The sequence below is a fragment of the Aptenodytes patagonicus genome, chromosome 1 (assembly GCF_965638725.1).
Source record: "Aptenodytes patagonicus chromosome 1, bAptPat1.pri.cur, whole genome shotgun sequence".
NCBI classification, from domain to species: domain Eukaryota; kingdom Metazoa; phylum Chordata; class Aves; order Sphenisciformes; family Spheniscidae; genus Aptenodytes; species Aptenodytes patagonicus.
In genome coordinates, this window is record NC_134949.1 from 166949616 (window position 1) to 166963790 (window position 14175).

The 14175-nt window shown below is 37.8% G+C and overlaps 2 protein-coding genes across 3 annotated transcripts in view; one reads left to right on the forward strand and one right to left on the reverse strand.

Moving 5' to 3' along the window:
* UBAC2 (UBA domain containing 2) overlaps positions 1-14175 on the reverse strand; it is a 110374-nt gene that overhangs the window by 48091 nt on the left and 48108 nt on the right. The window lies entirely within an intron of this gene.
* On the forward strand, positions 1215-12273 carry LOC143172347 (G-protein coupled receptor 183-like). 2 transcript variants are annotated; one of them, XM_076361666.1, is made up of 2 exons: positions 1215-1269; positions 9192-12273. In XM_076361666.1, exons 1-2 carry the CDS (start codon positions 1229-1231, stop codon positions 10291-10293), a joined length of 1143 nt encoding a protein of 380 aa, XP_076217781.1. In that variant the 5' UTR covers positions 1215-1228; the 3' UTR covers positions 10294-12273. The 2 variants fall into 2 exon arrangements, with proteins under 2 accessions (XP_076217781.1, XP_076217792.1); XM_076361677.1 differs by lacking the exon at positions 1215-1269 and adding an exon at positions 4807-4947.

The window sequence follows — 14175 nt, forward strand, 5'->3', positions numbered from 1 at the left end:
TGCATTTACTTTAGGCTTTCTGATGAGATGGACATGTTAGTTGAGATCATATCTCTGCACACCTCCAACACTGCAATGTCAGCAAACACTTGTGCCGTGAACACAGCCCTAACGTTTCCAAAGAGGCATTCCACCCTCTGCATGGGTTGGACCTGCCCAAAATAGCATCATCATGCCTACTTCCTGGTTCTTTAATATCAGGCCACTAAATGAGGCCACTTTAAAGATAAATAGTCCTTCGCAGTCATGAATGATCAGTATGAGTTTTGGGGGAAAATCCCAGGTAACTCTCAACCACAGCCTCTAACAGCAAATGACAGGATTTTCCATCTATCTCTGATCTCCAAAACCCTCTTAACAAACACACAATTTAACTCTTAGATCAACGTTCTTTACCCAGAAACAAGGTTATTCCAGGTAACAAGGGGTTATCTCACAATTTGACATCTCATTCCTTTCCTATTCCTTAGCCACCCATTCTTATCAATATCATTTTAGGGGAATCAGATTCGTGTTTTAAAAGCTGTTTATCTTTAATGTATTTACCTTTCATGTGTATTATTATCCTTGCTCAAAATGCAATAAACAGCTTACAGAGGCACACATCCTCATTAATCTCTCAAACCGCCAGAGTTCTTCAACTCCCTCATATACTTTCAAAGGGCGTTTCTGTAAAGCCTCATCATTATGATACTAAAACAGTGCTGGGAATGTACATGGGCTGTCGAGACGTCTGTTTTTACACAGCATCTCAGTATGCCTCAATTCTGAGGTTTTCATGTGCTGTGTCAGATCTGATCAGTAAGAAGCAGTTTTAAAGCGTGTACTGATCATACAGCTCTTTGCTACAAACTAAATTTAAGATATTTTTAAATGCAAATGGCATATAAACAAAGTTTTTCACTCAGGGATTTTAGTTGGTCAACAATTAGTGAAGTAAACCTCTGGGTAAAGTCCCTTCTATGAAAGTCAGTACTGCATAACGTCAGGGGGGAGGTGGGAGGGTTGTTTCTAATTACTCTCTTTGAACAGACTAATTGTAAAAGGATTAAAAATAGATGCTTTCACATCCCATAAAACAGTAGGCAGCAAATCAAGACCAGCATACAAACCTGTTTTTTTTTTTTAAGCACTTGAAAAAACCGACCCCTCCCACAAAAGAGACTCACGTAATCACTCTTGAAAACAATGTGCAAGAGTAAACTTTCGCAGTCAAGCCATCCTGCTAATGCCCTTAACTGCTCAGAGGATCCAAGAAGCTACAGATATGTAAGTACAGAAAAGAATTAACTTTTTAAATATTTTTTTTTCGCTGAACAACAGCAAACAATTCCACAAAGATTATTTCTTTTTTGTATTACACTGAATATTTTCATGTGGTAGGAAGGATGAATGATCTTTGGATGGGAGAGACAAGGCTCGTGGAAGAAATTCTGTGATATTTTATGTTCACATATTAATATGCTGTCAGTTAATTTTTATTTAAAGGAGCTGTTGACCCTCAGCATCAACAAGTTATTTCAAGTCCTTTCTTACAATACAGCCTTTTGACAATCACAGGGAACATTTGATACTGCATTAGCTTAGACAATTTTTTTAGCAATAGTAATTTAAATTATACTAATGCAGAAATAACTACTGTACAAGTAGTAAGGGAAGCACTGCAGTTCTTAAATCATTCACTGAACCTTGCAGAATACTTCAATAGTAGGAGAGAGCCTTAAAACAAATCCGTACTATAGTCGTGAATACATAGCTTTATCACATGCGCTCCTTGTCTGTGAAACAGCCTTTATTATCAGCTCAAGAACTCCTCAGTCACTCTTCTCACATCTAAATATTGCAACAGAATATTTTATGAACTCAAAGTTTTATGAGCTAATTCCTCTTTCACCTTCTGACACACATTTCTTTCAAAGTTTTTAGAAGGAATTCTTTTTCTGAATCACAATCGACAAACATCTTTCGCCTTATTACTGATCTTCATGCCACAAAGCTAAAGAAATATTACAAGTGATACAATTTTTATACATCTTCCCAATTAAAAAGGATCCCTTTTTCCTATTATACTGGCAAAACAGATAGACTGTTCAACAGACAATAACTCAACTATCATTTATCTTAAAAAATAGAGACAGCATGCATGCCTTTGAGCACAGAATATAAGAGGTCTGTCTAACATTTTCATGGCTCCTCCTGAAGAGACGAGGGAACAGAAAACTTACCTGGCAATTAGTCTTTAAGAGCTCAAGTCTCATCCCTTTCTGTTTGAAAGATTGAGGAGTATGTATACAGGTAATGAATAACAAATTTAAGCTAGAGTTCTGAAGTTGTAATCCCTAAAATTAAAGACTGTGCCTGTACACGTTCCATATCACCCAGAAAAAAAAAACCAAACATATAGAAGGTGTGCATGTTTCCTAGTACTAAAATACAAATTGTTATTTGACCCCTTTTTTCTTCTGCTTGCAGGAATGTAATTGTCAGTGGCTCAGGTTTTTATTTTGTTAATTTGCTATATTTTAGGCTCTCTCCGTGTTACATTTAGTATACTTAGGCAAGTAAACTGAAGGGAGGTTAATCATCTCAGCATCAGCATGGCTTTTCACATCAACAGGCATCTTTGGCAGAGATGATTTATGTTAGATAGTTCTCATACTTTGCATAGGATGGATCACATTTGGAAAGAGAGATCCAACAGATAAGAGCGGGACATGCACACTTCAAATTACTTCCACTTTTTCTTTAACTGGTTATGCAGCATTTCAACTCAACTTCTTTATTTCCATTTCGCTTACTGTAGCTTCTGTTATTTTTGAGCGCCAAATATAACTGTGATACAACTTTGCAAAATCTGTAGTAATAGATAAAAGCAGGACCATAAAGATCCCACAGCGTGTGCATCTGCAAATTCTGTTAAGCAGTTAAAGAATATTATAATTCTTCATAGCCATGATTAAGACAATTTCATTCATGAAAAGCATACTGACGTGTGGCTTACAAATTTGGCTTTAGTACTCCAACAAATTTGGGTCTATACCAAGGAAGAATAAAAGGACTAGCCTGGAAACTATCTCACCAAAATTAGCTGTGGGTTGCGACCTGAGGATTCAGTCTTCAGGTCATTAGGCCTACTCATTGTCATTTAGGACACAAAACTCAACAGCTTTTGAAAAAAAGGTAAATTAACATAATGCACTAGAAGCGTATGAGTGTTAAAGTATTAGAAAGAAACAGGAAGCTTTAGGACACGCCTGTCTCTTGCCTCAGCTTTTATTAAACCACATGTAGTTCCCAAGCTGCCAATACATACACCTAGATATAGGTACCTTAGGTATATGTTCTTTCTATATTAACAAAGCATTCTACTATGCAACTTAGCATGCACACTTCTTAACATACATAACTTAGTTGAATCAGGCCTTTTTCTCAAACAGAGCAAACACTCTACAACGAAGATCACTTGTATGGTAAATTAGAAATTCAAACAGTAAATACGACTGGTCAACAGAAAACAATTCATTTTAGAGATTAAAGAAAAAATTAAACCTACATAACCACAGCGCTGCATATTTCCCATGTTCTACTATTTTTAAACTCTGTAAGACTTACACAGCTTACACCTACAGAGGACTGGAAGCTTAGTAAATCCTCAGGTCAGGTACTGCAGGGAACGAGAAGTCTCTTTCCCGACCATTCCTTTTAAATCATTTATACTCTTTATGCATACATAAACAACATTATTCCCCCATACTGTTTGTTAAAGAAATATTGTCCATCTCAAAGTGACTAAACCATACGATGTATAGAGTCAGGAGAGATCTTTCTAATGATCTGCCGTGCCTTTCCAAGAATTTAATTAGTATCCCTCTTAAATTAGCTACTGGACAGATGCACCAGGGATTCATCTCCTAAGAATGAAAATTATGGAGACAGACAAATCACACATTAGATCACAATACACAGTTAAAGCCTTCTACGTGCTCCCTGTTCTGCTGAAAAGGCAGATGGTGCTCCTTCAGCAAAAGCAGGAGATGAGAACAAGAAGAAAACTCATTTAGCATACAGATACAGCTTTGTATCACTGTGTGCACATAATCCAAACCCATGTAATCTAAGGTTGCAACACTGCAATTGCTGGTTTATAGCTTAAGTCTATGCTTGTTAATAGTTAAATGTATGTAACATTACAATACTACATATAAAGCTCATCATACATGAACATCTCTATGAACCAGGGCTTTGGATTACGTAGTACTTCCAGACTGGAGCCACCATTCTGTTCATCAAACACCTTTTGCAGTGGGCACTCCACTCTGAGCTGGGCTCTTGCGTACTGCAGTATAAATGTAAAACAAATGAATAATGCCAGTCAAACATTTTCACAGAAAACCAATTTCCTAAAACAACTTATTTTCCTTCTTTGATGAAATTACAAAATCGGCTTAGAAAGGCAGCTGCACAGATTTCAGACATGCCAGATTTTGTAAGCAGCTTGACATGATACTGTGATTTTTTTCCCCCGAGTGGATACTATTGCTATCAAACATCGAGAAAGCACACAGAATAGACTAAAAGCTGGTTAGCTAACAAATCTCAAAGTAATTGGCTAAAGAAAAGCTTTTTTTTCCATTGGTGGTCAGAAAGCAAATACAATGCTAAGACTTGAAAATGGCAAGTGAGAGGATAATAAAGAACAACCTGCACTGGTTGCAAGCCTGGGCATAACATTAAAATTAATTTTAAACTTTCTTAGGCATAAGGTCCTCCCAGGTAGAAAGCAGAGAGCAATGGCCATGGCCCTAGACTGGAGATATCCTAGGACACAGTGAATCTGAGAAGTACTCCAGGATCACAGTGAACGAACTTCACAAGCTCCCCGTGCAATGCTACACAACTGTATCTCAGATACCTAATCAACTGAGCAGAAAAAGCAGGGACGTAGTGGTGAGTATGCTTCCAGGTACACCGATGCCAAGAGGCATCTGGAACCCCATCTCCTGTGTGGGACTAAGCTGGGGTTAGAACAGACATCACAGGACTATTTTGCCTTGTGGTGAGACATTTGAGAAGTTCACCTTGAATTGCCAAAACCATGAGATTGTATAAAGGGGAAAGGCTCAACAAAAACAGCAATTGCAAATTAATTTTAGAGAAATTTAAATGAGGCACACCCACATTTTTTAACAGGGAGGTTGACTGACCAAAAACTACAGTACAAATGGCTAATTCGCTTTCTCTTCAGTTCTCCAAATCAAGACCAAACAGCACTTTAGAAAATATGCTTTAAATGAAAAGTTAGTGGAATCCATATGCAAATAACTAAAATAATAACATAACTTGGATTATACAGGAGGTCACATTAAATGAGTAAGAGGTCTGTGTCACTGAGTATCATGTGTCTGTAGACTCAGAAAACGTAAAAACCTGAACAACCTTCTTTACAATACCAATATAAAGACAGGAATTTTAAATACTTTATGCCTTAAAATTTTGCATGTACCTCTATACCAAAAAATTGTGGCAATGTTTTCTAAAATTATTAAATTGGTAAGGTAAATTCATGTTTGTTTGGTTTTTTAAGCATATACTTCAAAATAGTATCATTAATAAACTTAGAAAGCCACTGGAGACGGGTATTTAATCCAACAACCTAGAAGAGCAAACATTTTGGTAGTGATTCTAGAGTGTAGCTTCAATGGTGCATCTGGATTCAGGACAGTAAATGACCATGTTCTCATAAGGTATTCAGGCACACAGATCATTAAAATCAGTAAGAATCAAGTCCAGCTAGTCTGAGATTTGCAGCAGTAAGGAGGTAACATTCTCCATTTTTGCTCCAACAATGCAAAACACACAAAAAGTATGCAAAATGGGCCTGTTGTTGTTTTTTCAGATACATTCTGTGGAGGATGTCATATGCTCTGTATGTATAATAAGCTGATCGCTAAGGATTGCTGCCAAGAAATAAACAGCAACCTGACACAAGGAATAGGATTCAAAAAAAAGTCTTGTCTTACTTAATAGTCTAGACACCTTTTAAGAAGAAAGTATGTTTTTAAATGCAGCCCTGTTCAAGATGGACAAGAAAATACCTGCTGAGGTGAATGGAGTTCATCCAACAACAACAAGAGCTCAGATGTATGAAGAAGTTAGTGTAGCTCAGGTGATGTGCATTAAGTTGTCAGATGGTAGCAACCTTATCATCTGTTTGGGCCCCAAACCAGATAAAGTATCTTAGGGTTTTTTTAAAAAATGAAAAATATTCAGGTAATATAGCACCTAGACACCATGGTGACTGCTCAAAATGCCCACACATACCTACATATAGAGAAAATACTAATACTCATCTAGAGTATTATAAAATGTGCTCCCTACATTAACAGTCAAAATATTTTGGGGACAACAGAGGATGAAAAAGAATGCTTTCCCCACCCAGGGCTGACTCCCACAGCAGGCAGAAGAGCCTGCTGACATCCTCTGTTAAGGAGCACAGCTTAGCTGATGTGCACGCTGCCCTGGAAGGCCCATGAGCTGTGGTCCTCCAGCTTTCTTCTCATCTGTTTGTGGCCAGTTTGTCCTGCCGTGGAACAGCTCTCCACGCATACCCATGCTAGCACCACGGATAGACACAAACTCTCCCTCGGCTAGGACTCCTTCTCAATATAGCCATGATTTTTTTCCATAGGTTTTATGCGAGGGTGAACATCCTATTTTGAGCAACAACAAGTTCTAGATTAATTTATTACATTAAAGATCCAACTTCATAGCACAAAATTAGGTAACATGCATTTTATGAAATTCTACTCTTGATGTAAAAAAAAAAAAATTTCACTGAAATTACTGAATTTTTCCTAAACCATAGTTAAATGTGTTTGTATAATAGATATTCTACATTTTACAAACATTTATAGAAAGACAAATTAATGGACATGACAATTATGCACATTATTTATGAACCAGAACTTTTACAACTTTACAGTGAAAATAAAATTATGCAGTTAATATGCTGTAGCTAGTTACTGCAATAGAACTGTTTATCATAAATCTTAGATTATTCTTCCTTACGTATGTTTAAGAAATGATTTTACCTAAATTTCAAGGAAGAGATGAGTAGAAGATAGATGTCATGCTGGGAGTGTGAACAAGTAATCAGAAGCATTTAAATAAGAGAAACAAAACAAAACACCTCACTGACTCTTATCCAGGTGCCTACACAAACCCACACCATTTTCTGCAAAAAGCAGTCTGTTACACTTACGTAAAACAAGAGCCATCCTACACGCTTCTATAAGGGAAAAGATGAAACAGGAGGAAAGTGTACCAGAACTATCCTCAGGGTAGCAAGTACTGTATTAATCAATCATCAAACACACTAACACCAAGATACTGTGAATGATGCGGCATTAACTAATGTAAAATTACAGACATTCTTAAATCTGCACTGCAGCTGGAGTTGATATGTAAATAGCAACTGTAATTTTATATTAGTTTAATTCCCTTATTCAAACCACAGAACTCCCACTTCAGATTTGACTTCCAACCCTGAATGCAGTATTCCCGCCTCTTGACACATGGGACGTACTTTACAGGTATCTAAGAATCAGAACACTGTACATCTATCAGTCAGAAATTACTCAACTGTCTTTCCTACTGCCTGTGCAACACAGCAAACATGGACTTAACATACTACCTGGATGCTAAATTTCTTCCTTAAACATATGTAATATAACTCATTTATGTATTTTAATACACATCATCCACTATCCGCAGGTTTGCTGTTTACAGAGAACCTTACGCACCCCTGCTAACCTAGCCAGAAGTCTGATCAGACTGGCTTATAATACAGTATGTGTTGCAGGTACATTAATTGTGAACAACCTGAAATAAGTAGGACAATCTCCTCAAAACATGAAAGAAGATACTAACCTTTTAACGCTTTCACAAGATAATAAAAGGATAATGAATACTTTCTAAAACGTGTAGCTTAAACCCCTTAAAACTGAGAGGTATTTTCCAGAAAGTCTTTTTTAAGGTGCAACAGGCTACAGTTTGTAAATAGTGTGTGTTGAAAGGCACACACACCTCAGAAATAACCTAGACATTTTAATTAAAGGTACCAGACGGACTTAAAACTCAGGTTACAACAGCTTTTACCTCCAGATAGTATTCTGCATTAAAACAGAAGCAATCTTGTTTTGACTGCTGTTTTAATCCATAAATGGTGCCTCTAAGAGGCACCATTTTGCAGAACAGCTGCTTGAGGAGTAATGTTAGATGCCCCATCCTTTCTAACATTTATGCTTACACTATGCAACTGTCAGGTAACAACACACCTAAGAAATATTTTGCACTGGAAGCAATATCAACAGGATGGGGTCCTTTCTGTTTCTGAAAATCTGCTGTATCGTTTTTATATTTTTAAGTCCCCCAAATCACTGCCACTTTGCAGCTCTTCCATGCTACTTTTGACTGTGCAGGCTAAACAATTTCTAAAATCTACTAAATTGACAACGTGTAAAATATTTCAGCTGGGTTATCTCTCTTTTGCAGCACCACTAAAGAGTGACTAAAGTAGTAGTCTTAAGAATTTATGTATGTAATGATATTTGAATTAGATTCCAAAAGCCAATTCTTAAAACTAGTATTAAACAAGCTGAATTATTATAATGCCAATATGGTAAGAGTGCTGAAAAAAATTTAGTTTCTCTAAACAAGTTAAACCATCACAATGTGAATTGTTAGAAACAAAAACTCCCTAAACGTTAACTGAAACACATTTAAAAGATTTTATCTGCTTGCCTGACCCTTGGGGACTTCATATGATCCTTTGTCACGTGGTTTCTTCTGACTCCTTTTTCCCCTCAGATTGCTTTAAACAGTCTCCCACCTCCTGACCATCTATAAACTTCACTTTCCAAATATATTACATCCCTGGTTTATTATTTTGCCCCATCTGATTTTTTTCAGAAGAGAAGGAATTGGGATCAAAACAAAAAAGCCAGAAAAAGCCATCTTTTTGTTTGTTCGTTTTTGGAAGGAGGCTTGAAAAGTATTTCACCATAATGAAGTTTCATTTCAGGTTTTTTATAATCTTGCTTTTTGCAACAGAGGGTGGCCATCATTATGCAGAAATTGCTTATCTACATTTATTACAAAATGTTTCCTTTTGTTGTTGTTTTTCATGTTAGGTCTACTGAGCTTCCTGCAACAGTGGTTACAGAAATGGACACTTTCACAGCTTCTCAGACAAACAGTTCCACCTGTGACTTATATGAGCACAAAGATACAGCACGGATACTACTGTCTGTCTTCTACAGCTCCATCTTAATTCTTGGGGTGCTTGGAAACACCATTGCCCTCACGGTCATTTTTAAAAACAGAAAGAAGATCAACTCCACTACCCTCTATTCAACAAATCTCGTCTTCTCCGATCTCCTGTTCTGTATCGCCTTGCCTACAAGGATAGCCTACTACGCCCTGGGATTTCACTGGCCATTTGGAGAAGCGTTATGTCGAATAACCGCTCTCTTGTTCTATATCAACACCTACGCAGGTGTAAACTTCATGACCTGTTTGAGCATTGACAGGTTTTTCGCTGTTGTCCACCCCTTCCGATACAAGATCAGAAGGATTAAATATGCCAAGGGCATTTGTGTCTTTATCTGGTTTCTTGTATTTAGTCAAACCTTCCCATTACTTATACAACCCATGTCACAGGAAGAAAAAGAAAGGACTACGTGTATGGAATATCCAAACTTCGAAAAAATAGCACATCTACCATTTATACTTCTTGCTGCCTGTTTAGTAGGGTACCTTATTCCCCTGGGGATTATACTGTTTTGTTACTCTCAAATTAGCTGCAAACTTTTTCAAACAGCCAAGGAAAATCCACTGACTGAAAAATCGGGGATAAACAAAAAAGCCATCAATACAATCATATTTGTAATTATAGTGTTCATCATCTGCTTTACCCCTTATCATGTTGCAATCATACAACACATGATTAAGAAGCTTCAGAGTGAACCCTTGTGCACTGAAAAGAAAATTTTCCAGAAGTCACTCCATTATACCGTGTTTCTGATGAATTTTAACTGCTGCCTAGATCCTTTCATCTATTTCTTTGCATGCAAAGGATACAAGAGAACTGTAATGAAAATACTGAGACGACAAGTGAGTGTATCCATTTCAAGCGCTGTCAGGTCACATCACGAAGAAAGCTCACGTGACGTGGGAGAAACGCAAATGATGGTACTTGCAAAATCCTCCAATGGAAAGCTACCTGAAAAATAAAGTCTGCAGTACACCGCAGTGGAGCAAGCCTAAAAATCCAGGGCCCACAGTAAAAACTCTTAGTGCTCCCTGTACAGCAGCTTAAGTAAGATTCTGCTTCTCAGGATGTCAGGAAATCAAGGAGTGATGCTGGACTGAAAAAGAATTGTCACAGGACAGCAGGAAAACTCAGCATTATAATTTCCTAGCTGTATCATTTCGACTGATCTCATTATTTTTTCCAGGAGATATGCACTGCTGTGAATGTTCAAATTCCATGCTGCACATATGTATGCCTGGATGTTATTAACTCAAGCAAAGACTTGATTCACAGTTTGGGTGTCTGAGAAAGGATTAAACACAAATAGCTTACAATTCAGACTGACTACAACCAGAACATCTGAAAATTTAAGACCTCTAGCTGAGCTCCAATTACAGCAATGGCTTTGTTAGCCAAGTCACACAAGCAAATGAAATCAAACTTTGAGATAAAATGGACAATTTCTGCATGTTTGACTACCACAAGTGCTTAGTTTGTAGCCCTTTGGAGGGGAAACTGCATTTTGTAGTATTTGGAGCATGAATGTCTTATTGGACAATTCACATAGATAACATTGTCAAATGTAACAGATGAAAAGTTAATGAACTGTTTGGTTCTCCCCAACACTGAGTATCTCCCGTATGTTAAATCACTCATCTTTGCAAGGTGTATTATCTCTTTACTCCTTTTCCTAAAGGAGAACTTTTCTTTCTACTGTGTATTGTAAAAAGTCTCTACTCTAGTTGTATATAAATTATTTATAAACACAAAAAATAAGTTGAAGCAAGAGACTGTAATATGAAACTGCACCATTTCAGTTAAAGGAGCAGTGATACAGGGTTCTTCAGAACTTCTGATGACGTCACACATGGACACAAGACAAACGTTTTACAAAGAGGAACAGATGTTCACCGTTGAAGCCACCAAAAAGTAAATTAATGGGTTAATTCTGATGGTGTGAGATGGCCACCTCTTTTCAAGCGCTGTTTACCTGAGAGATCAATAAATGAGAACAGCAGGACTGGCTGGGAAAGAACAAGCTTTCCCATCACACCTTCATACAGCATATCTGGGATCCCTTTGGGCACACTGAAATTGGGACAGCAAAGAGACCAAATGACTTAAACACATCCTGCTGGAATCGGCTCAATACCAGTTGAGTATCCAGGATGCAAGCCCTGGGTTCCTGCTGCTGTGCCCTTCCGTCATGTGTCAGTTTCCTTCCCTACTTTATTCCTGCCCCCCTGTCTTTTCTTTTGTCTTCTATCTTCTTAATATGCCTTCACCTGCCAACACAACTTGGTAATGGCACCATGAGGTTGTGATGGAAAAGGAGAATTAAAGAGTGCCTGATAATTATTGGTAAAAGCTATGCCAGATGTCAGAATAAATGTTATTTATTGCAGCTGTATCTTTCTGGCATTGAGGTTGCACTGGAAGTCAAACAAACATAGTTACATTTGTCATCTTTGCAATTCCTTCCTTCCTCATGTGTTGACCTCCGCCTACCTGCAAACATGGAAGGGTCATATCTGAACAGCAGTAGGGAAACATTAAATTAACAATTACTTTCTTATGGGAAAGAAAATGCAAAAGACCCTATATTTCATACCACTTAAGATTGTAAAAATTGAGTTTCTAATTACGAAAGACACTATGCAACTACAGGAAAACTGAGTAAGAAAAATAATTTTTAACAGAAGTTCTACTTAATTCTGTATGCTATAGCAGTTCTGTTCTTGTCAGCTCTTTTAATAAACTATTTCAAAGTTTTATTTCAGAATTTGTTCCTATTAGAGGAAGCAAATAATAACTTGATAAAACCACAGACAGACCACTCACGAATGCCTAGAAGCTGTAGAAATAAAATATATGCATTATTAACATCACACCATTACAAACTCATTTTATTCTACTAATGTCTGGTTTTTATTTTTGGTATGTGTTTCATCTAACTGTGATTACAAAACCTTAAAGGAAAGAAGTCTTTTTTATATGTCTGTAAAATATAACTCAAATATGTATTACAGTACCACATAATGCAGATATCTTTTCTCTTCTAGGTGGAAACAAAGTGAAGATCTGTATTGAACAATCTTTCTCTATCCCCATTTTCTCACGTTAGCAATCCTGTTATTTTCAAATTTAGACCTTGTTTCTAAATCACATCAACACTCTCAAACAACTAACTTTACATCAAAATACTGCTTTTGCTCTAATAAGCCTTAGAGCATTGGTCCAGTTAGATAATGGGTTTGAGAAAAGCTGTTTTTTTCTCCTTATTCTAATACTTCTTAAATGCTGAAGAAACAATAAAAACCTTTAAAAGCTAAGATAAGCTCAGCTTCCTGACAAGAGTCCTAAAGGCACAGACACACAGACAGTGACAATTTATAGCTGTGGCAGCTGATGCCACTGCTTCCCCTCACTACTTGTCAGCACGCACTCACAGCTCATGCACACTTGTATCAATGAGGAGCCTCTTTTCTGTGTGCTTATCTGAAACTGCCAAAAGTAGCCATGGTGGTTTCAGTTGGCCTAGGACACTGCACTGCAGTCATTTAGAGAGCATCTGTCCTATTTCTTCTACCAGCTGTGCTGTGGGGCTGGTAGCCATCACCAGAGAGATGGTAACAAGCTGCTGCATGGGAGCAAGGGTGAGCAGTAATATTGAAAACTTAGAGCTGTTCTCAAACAACTGGTTTTCTTCAAGATGCCCTTATCCACTCATCCTGCTGGTAGTCTTGGAGTATTTTTACAATAGCAGTTACCTGTAGTGGCACACCTCAAGTCCCTCTCCTCCTGCATGCCACACAGACATGAATAAAGGGGGTAAAGCCATACCTGGTATCTCTTTTCCTCTCCAACTCTGAGTATGTAACAGATGTGTCTGTCTTAAAAGACATAAGCATGCCATGCCATGCAACATGTGGCTGAAGCAGTATGAGCTTTGTAAAAGAAAGTGAGCTTTTGCTTTGGCAAAAGATTTTGATACATTCTAGGAAATGCCCGCTTCTACGTGAAAGGCTGGGAAATGGTCATACAGATCTGGAGCTCACTCACCCTTTTCACATATAAGTAAAGCAGCTGACAAGTAGCAGCAGGTTCAAATGGTTTGCTCATTATGAGGATTTGACTGAAGTTCTTCGGAGAAACTGGGTATCTATTTGGAGGGTGAAGTCCAGTCAGGATCTTAAAACCTGCGCTCATGACAAACAATAGAGTATCTTTTAACTCTACACTTTGGAGTGTAGGGCTAGGGCAGCTGCTAAGAGGACTCCAACTAGACTACGTGTCCACTGCTGACACCTCTCTCAAATCTTATCTGGTAGGGAATGTGACAGAGCACATAGAAATAAAAATCATGATGGGGGTCAAATGGTACATTTTGTCTGTCTCTATCCAAGTCCAGAAAAGAAAGTTGTATAGACACCTGTTCTTGAACACATAACCAAGTGAAGATGCTTCATGTAAAAAAAATCCCAAAATGGACACGCATTTTCAGCAAAACAGCATTTAGTGCCTTCACCTTTTCTTTCACTGAGAATGCAAAACTAAGGACTATTACTACAAGTGCTCAGATGGGTTCCCACAGCCACCTTGGGCTAGAAAATACTGAAGCCTAACTGAAAGTGTGGAGATAAAGAACACAATCTCCTGTGGCTTACAGTCCCAGCAGAAGAGGACAGATATTCCCCAAGGCATTGCTGCCTGACTCTTTTGGCTATGACCCTGAAAGCTATGCAGACGAGGAACCTGTCAGCAACACGGTCATCTCCTAGCAAAAGACAGTAACAGCAACTGTCTGAAGTGGTAAACATGCTACCACAAATAACATGATTCTTGAAGGTGGTTAATGACTC